The sequence below is a fragment of the Phyllostomus discolor genome, chromosome 10, assembly GCF_004126475.2.
Source record: "Phyllostomus discolor isolate MPI-MPIP mPhyDis1 chromosome 10, mPhyDis1.pri.v3, whole genome shotgun sequence".
Classification (NCBI taxonomy): domain Eukaryota; kingdom Metazoa; phylum Chordata; class Mammalia; order Chiroptera; family Phyllostomidae; genus Phyllostomus; species Phyllostomus discolor.
The window spans coordinates 3188053-3203908 of NC_040912.2; the positions used below are offsets into that span (position 1 = coordinate 3188053).

General features: G+C 55.3%; 1 protein-coding gene across 1 annotated transcript; it reads right to left on the reverse strand.

The window, feature by feature from the left end:
* On the reverse strand, positions 1-13819 carry IFRD1 (interferon related developmental regulator 1). The gene is made up of 12 exons (XM_028525632.2): positions 13331-13819; positions 9005-9109; positions 8769-8853; positions 7843-7967; positions 7167-7324; positions 6344-6394; positions 6076-6254; positions 5877-5985; positions 4157-4291; positions 2016-2144; positions 1526-1621; positions 1-740 (listed from the first exon to the last, which is right to left on the reverse strand). The coding sequence occupies exons 1-12, from the start codon at positions 13419-13421 to the stop codon at positions 651-653; spliced, it is 1353 nt and encodes a 450-aa protein (XP_028381433.1). The 5' UTR covers positions 13422-13819; the 3' UTR covers positions 1-650.
* Between the last annotated feature and the right edge of the window lie 2037 nt (positions 13820-15856).

A 15856-nucleotide genomic window follows, 5' to 3' on the forward strand; every position in this document is an offset into this window, starting at 1 on the left:
TAGTGTGAAAAGATCTTTATTCCAAATAAAGAGCACAGGTCTTACAACAGACGGGACTCGTGTCACGACCCTCAGAGGTCAGGGCTCGCGACCCCCCTGGCTCGCACGGGACTCGCACGGGACTCCCGCGGGCGGGCGGGCGGGCTGAGTGGCCTGGGGGTGTGGCTGTAAGGTCTTGTGGCAGAATTCCCTTTGTTGATCCGAGTGACGAAACTAAAATCGTTAGGTTCTACGCAGAGTTAAAAACATAGCAGCTTCCCCAGAAGAAATAGCTCCCAAAATCGTATCCACCTCCTTTGTCTAAGACCCTAAGTTAAATACGTTGTAATAGCTGTATCATTAAATCAACATATCTGACAACAATAGTGTATTTCATCTTGGCTAGTAGTTTTCTCACCATGAAATACCGTATTTCTGCTCTTCATAAATAGAAAACATGACACTTTGTTCATGGTTTACTGATGCTTACAGACACCATTAGAGCTCATCATTTGCAATTCTATACATTAAATTATAAGTAACTATACAACCCCTGCTACAAAAGCTATCTGTGTTGACCCGAGATAAAAACCGTCTAGAGTTTAAGTACATTAGAAGTTACAAAAGAAAAGGAATCGCAAGTTAGAAAGTAGTCTTTGAATGCTGGAGATCTAGAAGAACTCTCCAACATCCGCTCTCTTGTCACGGCACTTGCTTCGCGCTTTGGTTCGAGCTTTGAAGGCTGCGGAGTTGTACAGATGCTGCAAGGAGGGGAAGGGAGACACGGCCGTGACTCACGGGGGCTCAAGACGGTCTTACCAAAATTTTTTAAAAGATAAATAAAAACCACAGAGCAGAGAAATGAACTAACTCAACCCCAGAAACACTTTACATGCTTGTAACACACACATACAGAGGGAACAAGGGGGAATTAACACATGTACGTGTTAATGGAAATTAGTGTTTGTTTATATTAAAGAAAATTCCAGTGGGGAAAAAGGTACATCAGCACTGACTTTGATCTAGGAAAAGTCAGATCATAAACTGATGCAAAAAAAAAATCTCTAACTTTGTTGTCAAAAACAAACAAACAAAAAGCCCTTGCTGGTATGGCTCAGTGGATTGAGTGCTGGCCTGAGAACCAAAGGGTCACCGGTTTGATTCTCAGTCGGGGCATAAGCCTGGGTTGCAGGCCAGGTCCCTGGTTGGGGGCAGGCAAGAGGCAACCATACACTGATGTTTCTCTCCCTCTCCTCCCTCTCCTCCCCTCTCTCTATTAAATAAATAAAATTAAAAACAAAAACATGAGGTTCTACGTTAATACCAAGTAAACAAAAGTGAACATAATTCCTGTTAGGATCACAGGACACGAGCAGAAAGCCTGCATCCAACCCCCCGCCCCCAATGCAGTACAGCGCCCGCACTTTCAGTGCGCGGCTCCGGGTCCGAGTCGTGAAGAACTGACGCCCCAGGCACAGCCGACCCCGCTCGGGGTGTGCTCTGCAGCGGGGCCCTTAGGTCTGCTGAAACAAATGGTAAAACCCACCCTTTCGAAACGAGAGATCTTCATCGTTTTAAGCGCTGCCGCATCGAGCATCACCGGCGGTCCGAGTTCAAACACGTTGCGAAGGAATTCGTTTGACTTTGGGGAAAGAAAAAGGCGGTGAGGCTCGGCATTAAACACCAGCGTCCCCCCCCTGCCCCGCCCCCACGCAGAAACCCGATGACAGGAGTTATGAGGGGCGTGTGAGCATGAATTCGGGTCACCGTTTCCCGTGTCTCATCGGGGGACCGCTGCGCGCCAGCGCCCGGAACCCGAGGGAGCTGGCGCCCGTCTCCCCACACGAAGACACATGCGGACCGAGGGGCTGGCTTCAGGTGCACTTCATTTCACCCTCGGAAGTAAACCTGCCGTCCTGCACCCTGCCGACAGCACCCTGTCCACCCCACTGACGTCACAGCCCGTCCCTGAGCTACATCCGCAGCCCCGCCCCCCCCCCCCCCCCCCGCCGCGGCGGCGGGCGGCGGGCACTCACCTGCAGGTGGTACTGCAGCCCCGAGCCCAGGACCTCCTTGAACGTGTCGTAGGTGTGCTTCTTCACCCAGCAGTCGATGTACATGCGCTCGGGGCCGAACTTAACGGTTTCCGTTGGGAAATCCCGCTCCTAGCCAGCAGAAAGACCGAAGTTGTGCGAGGAAAGAAGAGGCTAAGGAGACGAGACATGAGCGCAGTTTCTAGAAGGACGCGCGCACGCACGCCGAGGTAAGTGAACAAGGCGGTCTGCCCGACACCGAGCCGCGGAGAGGCGCAGCCTGCGCGGCGCCCCGTCCAGGTGGAGGGTTCCTCCGGCTGCCGCAGACTCGGGGGCAGAGCCCAGTCGGATGCACATTAAGGGTGAAACCACACTGTCTCGGGTTTTTGAATCTCGACAGCACTCTACAAACTGAAAGTACAAGTCAGGAGTCTGCACGGGCCTAGAATTGGGGGGGCAAGGAGGGAGGAGGTCTCAGGACAGGTCGGAGGGACGCCCCAGCAGCCAGGGGCAGGACTGATGGTCTAGGAAGGGAGGGAAGGTCAGGGGTCAGCAGACAGACCCACTGGAGGGGCTGGGCCGAGCGCAGGCTAACTGAGAAAGGGAGAGGTGATGCCGGCCGGAGCTTCAGGTGCCAGACGCGGACTGGCTGCACCAGGGGACGACGTCTGCAGTGTGACCGCAGGAGGGGCCCAGGGGCCATGGGAAGGGCCACCGGACATGCACACAGCACGGGGTTCCCCGTAAGGACGGGGAAGTCGGCAGAACGGGCCAGACCCTGGGCCGCCCGCTCTTGGAGGAGTCTCGGACATGGAGGGGGAGTCAGGCAGAGCAGAGCCCATTGCCACAGGGACGGCGGCCAAAACAGGTGGTGGCACTCGTGGGGCAGAACCCCCTCCCCCTGCTCCCAGCACACACGGCACACGGTGGAGCAGAAAGGACACGCACTGGAGACTCCATGGATGTGCCTCTCGGGGGGCCAGGCTGTCCCTTGCCCCACAACAAGGGTGGTCTACCCTGCACCTCACCGGTGGTCAGACGGGCCAGGACGGCCTGCGAGGTGCCCTCGGTCCTGGGCCTGCCACGGCGGCGCAGAGACCCACCAACCAACCAGCAGGATGAGCTCATTCCAGGGACACCGAGACACAGGTGAAGAACTAACTCTCCACTCTCGGAACCCATGTGCACCCTCAGCACTCGGCTCCGAAACTAGCCCTGATTCAGGGCTAATCACTGCCCTGTAACTAACCACCGGGGCCCCCAGGCCTCCCTGTGCTTTCCAACGCTCCTTCCTCCGTTGGTGGCTTCTCCCACAGAACTGTCCCTGGCCTCGAAACAAACCAGTCCAGGCACCCACTCTCCCCCTTCAGCCACAGAGCAAGACCCTGCCCCTCCCCCCTTGCCTTGCCCCCACTTGGGCCAGGCTCCTCCCCCCACCCCGTCACTCTGGGCGGGGGCTGAACATCTGGGTTTTCACTCCTGTCCTCAACTCACTAGCACATCAGGTTGGATGACTCTTTAGTGAGGTACTTATTAAAAAGAACCGCCCTTTATATCCAAGAAACACCTTTACCTGAACACACACACACACACACACACACGTCAAAGCCTCCGGTCCCCGGGGTAGCGCTACCTTTATCCCCCAGCGCACGGAAGCCGCGCACTGCAACCCCCGGCGGTTTCCAAATCACAGTGTTTGCCAGGCCGGCCGAAGCAGGCCGGGGGCCCACAGAAGGGGTTCCAGCGTCAGGTAACAAACGTGAGCAATCTTAAAAAGCTGGATGTTGGCATTTCAGTGTTTAGCACCTTGAGGGCACCGGTGCAGGCAACAGTCTACTCCTCACAGAAGGCACCGCACTAGGCACGTGCGTGCTGAGCACTCCTGCCGGAAGGGCGGCCCGGCACCCCGGTGAGGTGCACTTCGACCACTAGGAAGGCTTTTGACTTGTTAACCCTAATAGGAGAGAACCTTTACACATCAGAGTTAACATGTCCTCTGTTGGAAAAATACAAGCCCTCGTTTCTGTTGTTAAAAGGCCGCTCGGTGTTGAAAGGAGAAAATTATTTGGGTCAGAGGTGAAGTTCAGCCAACGAAAGGCCACGCCGTGCAGTCCAGCCCGGCCCGGCCCGGCCGAGAGGCTCACCTCCACCGCCCGCAGCACGTCCCTGAACACAGAGCGCTGCCTCCTCTTGTCCACCTTGGCCCGGTGTTTGTTCCCGTCCGTGGCCAGAGCCCGGAGCATCCGCGTCAGGGAGTCCATGTCGTCATAGAGGACGTCCTGGAGGGGGAAGGCGGCGGGGCTCAGTGTGGTGCCTGGTGCGGGTGTCTCCCCCACCCCCGCCCCGGCCGCTCCTGGCTGTTCCTGGAGCCAACGAGGGCAGCGCGCCTGGGGAGGCCCGGTGGCCGGCAGGGAGCAGCACCAGCCGGCACGTCACGCGGCCAGGTGCCCGGGGTGCAAGGCCACGTTGGCCACAGGCTCTGGGAGACTCCACACTGCGCGCTCGCCGCCATGAGGGCCCCCGTGCGAACCTCCTGTGCGCTCATCAGCCCTGGTTTCGTTTCCGAATGCCCCTCACTCGCTCCTTCCACAAAGCCCACTTCCTTAACCAAAATAGCAAGCGAGACACTCTGTTCTAGTTTAAAAGCCAGTTCATCTTTGTGACGAGGACTTAGGTCCAATGTAACACTCTTGGGGACGCCTGGGGTCTGGGCCTTGAGGGCAGGGAGCCGTTAACCAGCTCAATACCAGGAAGCCAACCGCCACACGGAGTCCAGCTCCTCTCACCAGGAGAACCACTAGTTGCTGGCGGTGCTAATGACCTGCTTTTCTTTCCTACCTGCTGTCCTTCAAAACCAGGTGGGGGGAAAAGACACTTCCCGGATACAAACTTTAACAGCCTAAACATTTTTTAATCCTCACCCAAGGATATGTTTGTTGACTTTTTAGGGAGGGGGAGAGAGAGAAAGCAAGCGATAGGTATCAGCTGCCTCCGGTACACGCCCTGACCAGGGATCAAACCCACCACCTTTTGGTGTGCGGGATGACACTCCAACGGAGACACCCATCCAGGGCAAGCCCAAACATTTTTTAACACAGACCTAGGGCGGAAAGTGAAGGACAAAAGCAACCCAGAATGTGTGCTAAAATCCCAGTTGAAATTATTCACTGTTAAATCATTTCATTGCAGAAATTTCGTTCTGGAAACACAGTCCTTCTCCTTAAATTAAAAAGCATCTAGTAAAGAACCCAAGGTTTCCAACAGAGGCCACCATCGGGTGACGAAATGTCCCGTCGGCCTGAGACTCGGGGTTCCTACAACACAGGACCCTCAGCGCCAGGCCTGGAACATGGCTGCGGGGGCAGCCCGAGAGCCAGGGGGCCCTGCACACTGGGGTGGGGGGCTGTGCAGCCCAGGCCGCCTCCTGGGCCGTGCGCTTCCCGGAGCTGCTCCAACGCAAACCCAGTGACTAAACACCTCGGACCCCAAACCCGAGCTGACTCCAGGCACCGCCCCTCGTCTCACGTGTACCACGGGGCACTCGGACGGGGCACTCGGAGAGGCCCCACGTCCAAAGTCCCCACAGACGAGCCAGAGGCAGGGCCCACCTTATGCAGCAGAGCGCCCTGAACTCTGGTTCTGGGGACACTGACCGCTCCATGAAGCGGACCTCAGTCCTCGCTGCTCTCCCGACCCCGGCCGGCTGGTGACAACAGACGACAGCGGTGCTATCACCCCGCCTGTCCAGAAGCAGGCCACGGACCACCGGGCTCCCAGCTGGCGGGCTCCGGCGATCCCGCCCCGTCCTTCTCGGCGGCGAGGGCGGTGACCCAAGGGCAGCCCCCGGGGTCATCGGACACTTACGCTCTCCACCCCGCGGGCCAGCTCCAACAGCAGCGCGAGCGACTCCCCGGCGGCGATGCGCAGGTTCACGTCCTCCGAGGACAGCAGGCCGGGCAGCTTGTGGAAATGCCTGGGGAGCAGCAGTCAGCTGTTACCGCGCGGCCACACACAGCGACACCGCGAATGCGCTCGTGAAACGGGAAACTCAAAGAATACACACATCTCGAGCTTTTTCTTCACCTCGCTGATGGGGCAGATGGTCAGCAGCAGCGTCCAGGCGAGAAGCGAGCTGACGTGCAGCCCCGCGCCCGGGCCGCTGCGCACCAGGGGGGCGTCCTTCTCCGGGAGGCAGGACTTGCCGAAGACGCTCTCCAAGCACTCCAGGGCGGCGTACAGCTCCTGGTGCGCGAGAGGGGGGTGAGGGGCCCCGCCGACGGAAACGGGAGGGACGCGAGGGCGGCAGCGGCGGTCACGGGCGGGCTACTCACCGTGATGTCGTCCGTGGCGATGAAGCAGCACACGCCGAGGCACGTGGCGCACTACACGGAGAAGAGAGGGAGCGCGCACGTGAGTGCCCGTCCCTCCGCCCCACTCCCCGCCTTCCTGCGGCTGCCGTTCTACTTGAGAACACAGTAGGACTGCGCCTGCGCCGGGGCCGCCCTCGCGAGGTCCTGACGGGAGGGCGAGAGCCCGGATCCGGAGGCAAGCAGCGTGGGGTCTGGGCCCCAGCCCCAGTCCCGGCCCCCAGCCCCGGTCCCGGCCCCCAGGCCAGAGCGGGTCACCCTAGCCCCTGCCCCTGCCCCCGCCTCCTCCGCCAGCCCCGCCCACCCCGCGGGCCGTTTCAAACTCCAGCTCAGAGATGAAGATGGGGTTCAGACGTTCGATGTCAAGAAAAACACTGTTTCTGTTAAAAACCTTTAAAGGTTTGCTATAGGTTTGCTATAGATTTTTAAGCCTTTAAAATCATTTCTTTTAATAGAGTCCATTAAGGAAACCTGTACCAAAAAAAAAAAAGTCAGCTTCCAAAAACAAGCAACCAGGAGCAGAAATAGCTCCTAAAATGTAAATAATCGCCCTCAAACCTCTCACCTACAGCAGCACCCCATCATCCAGCCTTTACCCCGCTCTGACCCGCACGTCCCAGCAGACAGGATTTGGGGTGGGCGGGCTCTCATTGCTCCTCGCGTCCCATCCCCCCCCCCCCCCCCCCCCCCCCCGCCCAGCCTGCCCCCAACTCAGAAACCTCCCGGGGCCCCACCCCAGCCCGCCCCAGAACTCGGAACCCCCGGAACTCGGAACCCGCGGACGCACCGTCTGCCGGGCCTGCGCACTGGCGGTCCCGTCGCAGATTATCTTCTTCAGGACCGGCCCGAGCGTCTTCAGAACCTCCTCACTCTCAATCCCGGGGCCAAGCTGGACACAGAGCGCCGACGCCAGGGCCGCCGCCGCCCGCTGCTCGTCGCTCTTCCCTGGAACAGAGGCGGGCGCAGCCTGAAGCCCCTGCGGTAGACCAGCGCGCGAAGGCCGCGGACCCCCAGTCTGCTCCGCTTCCAAGCAGGTCCCAGCACTTCCGAAACCCGCAATGCGCACGCGGCGCCCGCTCCAGGCTGTGACAGGAGCCACGACCCAGCGCGACCGAAGACCGTGCTCGAATCCCAGACCCACAGCTCCTCGGCCGAGCAACCTCCACCCAGTGACGCCGAAGCAGACCGCCTGCCTCCCCGGCAAAAGCGGAGACGGACACCCGGCTCGGGGCAGGGCCGGACCAGAGCAGAAACTAAGGCGCTCCTGGCCGTGGCCTTCCACATCGTGCTCACACTCACAGACGCGCGTGCACCCCCAACCCCCCGCCCCCAGCATTTCAGGTGCGCACAGCCGAAGGTGGGGCGAACTCCACCTCCAGGGAGCCCCCAGGAGGAGCTGTGCAGAGCAGGCAGCACACGCCCTCTGGGTTCTGCGCCCGGGGCTCGGACACAGGGGAAGTTACCTTTCCGCAGGCAGCGCTCGATGCTGTCCGTGAGAGTCATTCTCCGCTCCAGAATGAACTCGTAAAGCATTTTCGAAGCCAGTGCGTTTTTGAGACCGTCCAGAGCGGCCTGCCTTGTCTTCGCACTGTTGGAAACAAAACGTGAGCGGAAGAAGACCCAGCTGGAGTGTACCATCAATGACTTTGAAAAACTTAGCTTATTTCCAGGAGCCCCGGTGGCCTAACAGATAAGGCGCTGGCCGGCCTCCGGAAAACTGAGCTTATTCCCCCCTCAACTTTTTTATGTGTATAGATTTGTAAATCTAATTGTCATCAAGCTCTGAACATTTTTCGGTAATATAATTTTCATCTACAATTCACCTCATTACACATAAGATTTTAAGCTGCTTCACATCCCAGCATTTTTCTGTTCAGAGTTTAATAACTGCAACTTTGAACTACACAGTATCTTACAGTTTCAACGTGCAAGACGTGCTCTCCTGTATCACACACACGCCTTCTCTCTTTAAAGCAAATGCACACCTGCTTTTAACGCCACAAAAGCCTAGACAGAGCCCTTGTTTTCGTCCTCTGAGCTTCTCAATTCCATTTGTTTTAAGTCAGCACTAGAGCTACTGGGAAGTGAAACAACTTGGTATTTTTTCACAGTCCGTAACACCACCAGTGACGGAGAGGCTTAAAGCGAAGCTCAGCCGTCCTTTCTAGCTGCAGACTGACTTTCACTTCACCAAACCCGCCTCTGCTGTGCAATCAAACCCAGTTCTGTGCTGCTAGGCTGGAAGGATGAGTAACCTGAGCCCACTGATCTACACTCTACGGCACCTTCCTACCCACAAGAAACATTTCCCCGCTCAAAGCAAACAGATCCAGCTTTTAAAACGCCTCGTATCACACAGACGACGCAGAGCGTCTCCAGGGCCGCCCACCTCTTATCCAGGGTCAAGTCGATGAGGCCCTTCAGCTTGTACTCCAAGTCCTCTTGACTTCCTTCCTCCTCCAGGACTTCCGGTCCTGGGCAAGGACAGAAACCCACCCACGGCGGCGGTCAGTTCGTGACACGCGGGGCACGCAGCCAACAGTCCTGTGCTCCTGGGCTACAGGAGTCCCTCCCCCCGCAGCAGCCTCTGACCGGAAGCCGCAGACCGAAACGTGAAAGTCCTACCGTCCTCGGCAAAGCTGGAAGGGTCGCTGTAGCCGCTGCAGTGGCTCATGGTCTCGATGGACGCGTCCTCGTCGCTGAACGGCTGCACGTTCCGGTGCTGGCCACCTGTCGGGGAGGCGGAGGCAGAGGTCAGTGGTGTGGCTGCCACGGACGCGGATGCTTAGCTGGCAGGATTTAGCATCAACTCCAGGGAAGCCCAGCCACAAAGCCCCAAAACCTATTTAAGAAATCAGGTACTAGCCCTGGCTGGCGTAGCTCAGTGGATTGAGCGCCGGCTGTGAACCAAAGTATCGCAGGTTCGATTCCCAGGGCACATGCCTGGGTTGCAGACCATGACCCCCAGCAACTGCACATTGATGATTCTCTCTCTCTCTCTTTCTCTCTCCCTTCCCTCTCTAAAAATAAATAAATAAAATCTTAAAAAAAGGTTTATTTTATTTTAATCATTGTTCAATTACAGTTTTCTTTTTATTCCCAATCCAGCTCCCCCCCCCCCCCCCCCCCACTTCCCTCCCATTACCACCCTCCCTTAGTTTACGACCATGTGTCCTTTAAGTTTGTTCCCGTGAACCCTTCCCACTGTCCCCTAAAATTCCTTCTACTCTCTTCTGTGGGCACTGTCAGCCTGACCTCTATTTCAGTGTCTTTGGTTATATTTTGCTTGTTTCTTTGTTTTGTTGTTTAGGATTCCGTTAAAGGTGAAGAGAAGGTGTTTTTTAAAACAAAAACAAAACAAAAAACAAAAAAAAACCAGAAGTTTTGGTATTTGGCAGCAAAGGAAGGTTCTAATGTATGCAATGATTTAAAAATTATCAGCGCTGTTACTGAAAAATGAGATCTCCGTTTTATAACTAGAATCTGTCAACTTCATTAACTGAACTAATAAATCCATATTCCAAGCCACTCTCATTTCTCATCTCTGTTTTTCTGTAGGGATTTCATCAATAACAGGATTGCCCAGACACAAATTACACATTGAGTAATGAGTTAAATTTCTAAGTCCCAAGGTCCATCCAAAAGTGACCCGGAGTCACCTGGTTTACCTCTGAGCCCAAGTTTCCTTATCAGTAAAATCAAAGATTGACCAATGTGGCTCCGTTAGTTAGAACATCGTCCTGTAACCAAAGTGTTACAGGTTCGATTCCCGGTCAGGGCACATGCTTAGATTGTGGGTTCAATCCCCAGTCTGGGTGCATACAGGAGGCAATTAATAGGTGCTTTTCTCTCACATCGATAGTTCTCGCATTCTAAAAGCAATGAAAAAAAAAACTGTCCCTGGGGGAAGATAAAAAAACAAAAATCGAAGACTGTCAAATATCATCATGCCCCTATACTCAAGAAATGTGTGGCATTTACTGCAGTAAGTTGTTTTTTTTTTTTTTTTTTAATCCTGTAAGTTTAAGTCTATTGCTTTTGGTTATTTTAAAATGGGAGTGGTCCTTTTTAAGAAATCAAAACAGAAAAGCGATATTTATATCAACTCAGGAAGCAAGCAGCCCTCAAGCGTGCTCGTGGTCTACATGGAATGCACTGTGCCGCCGAAGCAGGAAAGCATAAAAACCAAGCCAGGAGGCCGAGATCCCCAAGCCTCTTCATCGGGGTGCTCAGGACAAGAATGAACAAACAAACAAAGATCCACGACATCACACTCTGCTTCCGGGTCTGTCCGTGTTTGTTCCCATGGTTTGAAGTCATGGCAACAGCCGTCATCTGACTGACTTTGACTTTTACCATGCTGACATTCACCCACCAGTCAATTTACAGTTTTTGTTCTTCATATTCAGCCTATTTCTGAGCTGTCAAGAAGAATATTCCTATGCAGGGTTTTTTTTTGGCTCCCTTCTTTACGTTTCAATGATTTCCCAAGACTTAAAGGGAAAAGAGATGAAAAAAAAAAAAAGAAATCCAGAGACAGAACCCTGTCTGAATGCCTAATGTCTCAGTGGCCCTCACCCCCCAAGTGACTCCAAGTGCCACTGATGACACGGCACTCCACCCACAAAGTCCTTATTTCTTAGAGGACTTTCCTACTAACAAGGCTATGCTGTTCCTAAAAACACTGTTTTCAAATTAAGCACTATTACAAGTATGCATACCTGCATACGAGATCAATTTTATTAGCTTCCTAGAGCCCTATACTAACTCAGAAAATAATTTAAATGGAAAAGTCGTTGGAGTAACAGAAGTGGTTATCTTTTTGTTGTTCATGTAAAGATCTCATCTGAATCCTATTTCTTCTAAATGTCATTTTTTTAATAAAATATTTTATTTATTTTTTTGGGGGGGGGGGGAGAGAGAGAGAGAAACATCAATGTGTGGTTGCTGGGGATCATGGCCTACAACCCTGGAATGTACCCTGGCTGGGAATCGAACCTGTGACACTTTGGTTCCCAGCCCGCACTCAATCCACTGAGCTATGCCAGCCAGGGCTAGATGTCATTTTTAAAAGACCAGTAAGGTGAGTGGCTTTTAATATAAGTGTTGGACAATTTACCATCTCTTCGACTCAACTATTTAATTTAATTTATTCATCTAGAGTAAGTAGTAAGTATACTGGCATGGAACCAAATCAGAGTTAGCAAGTTCCAGTGTAAACTTCCAAAGATACTCAAAGCAGTACAGTTTTATAAACTAGTCAATGAATTATTTTCCAATTTCTTATATGTGCTAAAATACAGTGGTTAGATATACCATTTCTGCTGAAAACAATAGACAAGGCAGCAGCTGTCAGACTGGTAGAATCAGGAATAGGGGAAAAATTAAAAGGCGGGCTCCGGGTGCTCCCCGAGGTTATTGGGCTAAGTGTGGCAAGGAAGGGGGACCAACAGGGAGCTTCAGCAGGGAATACAGGCTGTTTGTGATTCAAGAGGGCCATTAGCAACAACGTTATAATATTCAGATCGCTTTAGCTTGCTATTTCTTCATTTCATCAACAAAAAAATTAGCTAAAGGTAAAGAGGGATCCTCAATTCACACAGAGTAACCAGATGCCAAGACAAACTATGTATTTCACATTTTGATAGTCAAGATTGAGCTTCAGGAACATCAAGAGCATCCAACCAACATAAAGAACGAGAGAAAGAAAAGGGAAAAAATGAGTTTATTCCTATTATCAATCACTTAATGCTTAGTGCATGGCCACAAGTTTTCCTGCTGCTAGAAATCCTATAGCAAAGCTTGTAAAATGTCGGTTTCCAATCACCTGCAACAAGAAAACCAGCGTGTGCTTTCTGATGAACGACACGACGGTGCATCGCTCAGAGGATCGGAGTGGCAACTGTGCTGACAAATGCCTAATGACTTTTTCCGATGTGATGAGAGCCTGAGGATATTCCAATACTTAACTTCAAAATCTCAGAACTATTACCAAAGGAAATGAGTTTAGTGTAGTGTCTCGTAGGGCTTTCGGCTTGAAGTCCTTTCGTGTTAACTGTGTCATTAGTAGCAGAGAATGACGAATTCGGTTAAGCACCTACCCATCCTGGAAATGCTTCAACTTCGCAGCGAGGACACAAAACTTCCTAACCTCTGGCTAATTGCAACCTGAGCTCCCCACCACCTCCTATCCTGGGCTCTGAGCAGAGAACCTAGAGCACAAAGGAGAACGTGGTTTCCGCCCAGGGGACGGGGAGGTCGCCTCCACGGGTCGCCGCGGAGCCGGGGTTCGGGATTTCACAGGTGCCAGTTAGGGGTGGGCGCAAAGCTTGGGCTGGAACGGTGGCCCCCACACTCCACCGCCTCCGCCCGGCCAGGGCGCCACGCGGGGCGCGCAGGAGGGGAGCGGAAGCGAATGCCACATGGGCGTCTCTGCGTCACCCCGCCACCGCGCGAGGCCCGGGCCGCGTGACCGAACAGCGCGTCCAAACCCGGCAAACGTCTGGCATTCCCGAGAACTCCGTGTTTGCGGAAGGGGCGGGGGGGGGGGTGCGGTGAGAAGCGACCGGTGACAGCCCGGACGCACTCCGAGTTCGGTCCCGTCCTCGGCCAGGGAGAGCTCCAGAGTGGACCCCGGTCTCCGAGGACAGCTCCCCTCCCGCCCAGGAGCGCGTTACTCCGGCCCCAACCGGCTTTCCGGCCCAAGGACCCATTCGCCCCCTCCCCGCCCCCACCGCCAAAGCCCAAGAGTTCGGTTCGCCAGCCAGATCGAAATCGCGCGAGGTGCGGCTACCAGGGCACGCTGGGAATTGTAGTTCGCTAGCCCGGCCGAGCGACCTCCCGACGCACACGTTGGGAGAGAAAGAACTACAACTCCCACCATGCCCCAGGGGGAAAGACTCGCCGGACCGGCCGGCGACCGGGATACCGGCGCCGGGGATACCTCCTTACCTGCCGTGGCCGCCGTCGCTGCTGCTGCCCCTGAGCCGCCGCCAGCACTGCCGCCGCGGTGGACAGCGTTCCGCTTCTTGTTCTTCGGCATCGTGGGACGCCCGGTGCCGCCCAGACTCGGAGCTTAGCGAGGATCAGCCGATGGAGCTGCACTTTCTACTCGTGCGTCTATGCGGCGGGCGGCTCAGAGGCGAGGCTTCGGATAACAACAGGGGCGAGAAGCGGCGTGGATGAGAGTGGGCGCTGGTGGCTGCAGAAATCCCCGTGAAGAGCTGTGATCGGAAACGATGCATGTTTCTCTCTAGCGCTGGAGCTAAGGCGGGGCGGACGAGGCCACGGCGCCTTAAGTAGCAAGACCGCCGACGGGTGTCACCAGATGTGGGCGGGACTCGAACTCCACCAGCCAATCCCCGCGCCTCTCCCCACTGGAGTCTCCCTCGCGCGGCCCAAGGGCTCGGACTACGGATCCCACGCCGCAGTTCTCCCGGCCGCGCTCCGGGAGCGGGGCTTCGTTGCCGCACTGGACTCTAGGAACTGTAGTCCTCCCGGGAGGAGTCCTCTCCCGGCCCCTCCCGGCCCTCCCGACGGGCTTGTCCGCGCCCTAGCTCCCTGCTCGTGACCCCGCCCCTGCTTCCGGGCCGGCGGGCTCGGAGTGGCCGTGCAGGTTGTTAGGGGCGATGAGCCGTCGGGCGGGTATGCCTGATGACGACAGCCGGCTTCCACGCGGAAGCTGTGTCCTCGGCTGGCCCTTCCTTCTCCAGCAGCTCGCGAGGTCCCCGCCTTTTACCTTTCCCCTACCGCCCGGAGGCCTCTGCCCGGGGTACGGCCGTACCTCGCCTCGGGGACTTTTCCGCGATTGTAGTTCCTGAGCTGGGTTAGCTAACACCAGTATCTGCGATTGAATTGTGGTTCAGGGCTTTGTGCCCTGCACCTCCCCAAAAAGATATGCTGGACCTGCTTAGTCCAGCAGTTCGTGTATTTCTCGTCTTCTAGGCTATGAAGATCTGTCCAGTGTCACAGGTTCTACCTGCCAGTGGGGACGTGGGGATATGGATTAGTTTCTGGGAACTTACCAGCTGCTAAAAGGAACAAGAGCTATAAATACCAGTAATCTCGGTGTTTTGTTTTGTCCCCCCCCCCCGGTGTTCCTAGATCTCTGCCTTCCTCGTTGACTCTGTCATGTACTCAATGTTTAAGACCTGTTGTTACATCCGTGTTACTAAGCTCACGACAAACCAAACTCACTGACTCACCTCCGAGCAGGTGACTCATCCCCCACTCCACCTGTCTCCCTATTTTCAGTTGCCTGCACGTTTGCCCCCCTGGAGCTTCCAGTGCCCCTCAGCCCTCTCCCCATCTTCCCTCTGTGTTCACAGAGCTGTTCTCGCACGTGTCCAAAAGCAAACCTTCCAGTGTATGCGTGGTTCCCCTCTCTGTGAGCACCGCCCCCGTGCCCCAGACAATCAGCCTTATAATGAAACTGCTGCAGTGCAAGTCCTGGTCTCCAACCCCACATGGGCCCGGTCCACGCCCGGGACATTTTAAGGGATCTCCCAGTGATGTCACCGACTTCGTGCAGGATGATGTTGCCAGGTTTATTTCACTGACTCACAGCTTTAATAGTGGCTCAACAACCTGCCGTGGTTCTCTGTAGCAATGTATTGGACGCCCATCCTCAGCGTGGCCTGGACGCCCTCTCCAGCCCGTCTGTCCCTGCCTCCTGGAACACGACCTGTCCTTCAGCCACAAGGCACGTTCTCCATTTCCCTGCACAGCCCTGCCCTCCTCCCCGCATGTTATCACTCCCATTGTCCCAGGTTCCTGCAAGGTCCTTCCTCCCATCTTCACCTTGCAAAACGCTGCCCATCTCTCAGCACCCAGCTCGTACGCCACCTCCTTCACCAAGTCTCCAGCCAGAATTGTTTCTTCCTCCCCACAAGCCCTCAAACCCTTGGTAACACCAAAGGGTGCCTACTCAGTCCACAGAGGCCACCTGAGCTGTTCAAAGACGCTGTTCCAGGGCAACGCTTCTGGTTGCTTTCACGTGGTTTAACCCTGAAGCAGCAAGGAAGCTGCACAGGGCGAGTAAACCAGACAAGGATGCAGGTCTGAGGCAGGGCTCCCACTGGGTCCCTTGACCTCTCCCTTCCGGTGACCACGGACCCGAGTCCCGTGGCCTTGGCTAACACTGAGTGAGTTGACCTGGGGCCGGATCAGTACAGGACTACACCTGTTACCACCCGGGCTCCCCATGCTCCAGGAACAGTTCAGGCACTAATGCCGCGGCTCCGGGACCACAGCACCCAGGCTACCTGTGTGGGGCCAGGCCCCGAAATGTGCGCTTTGCCTGCTCTGGGGCGCAGTCCTTTCGTCCACACCCCTCTCGGCCACCTCTCTGGGGCTGGCCCAGCCAGGGCCTGCCGCGCCACCTACACTCGGGTGTCACACTTATTTGTAAACACATCTGTCATCTAATGAAATTGTCAAGTCCCTACGAACCTAGAGAACCTTGTTGTCATCGTCTCT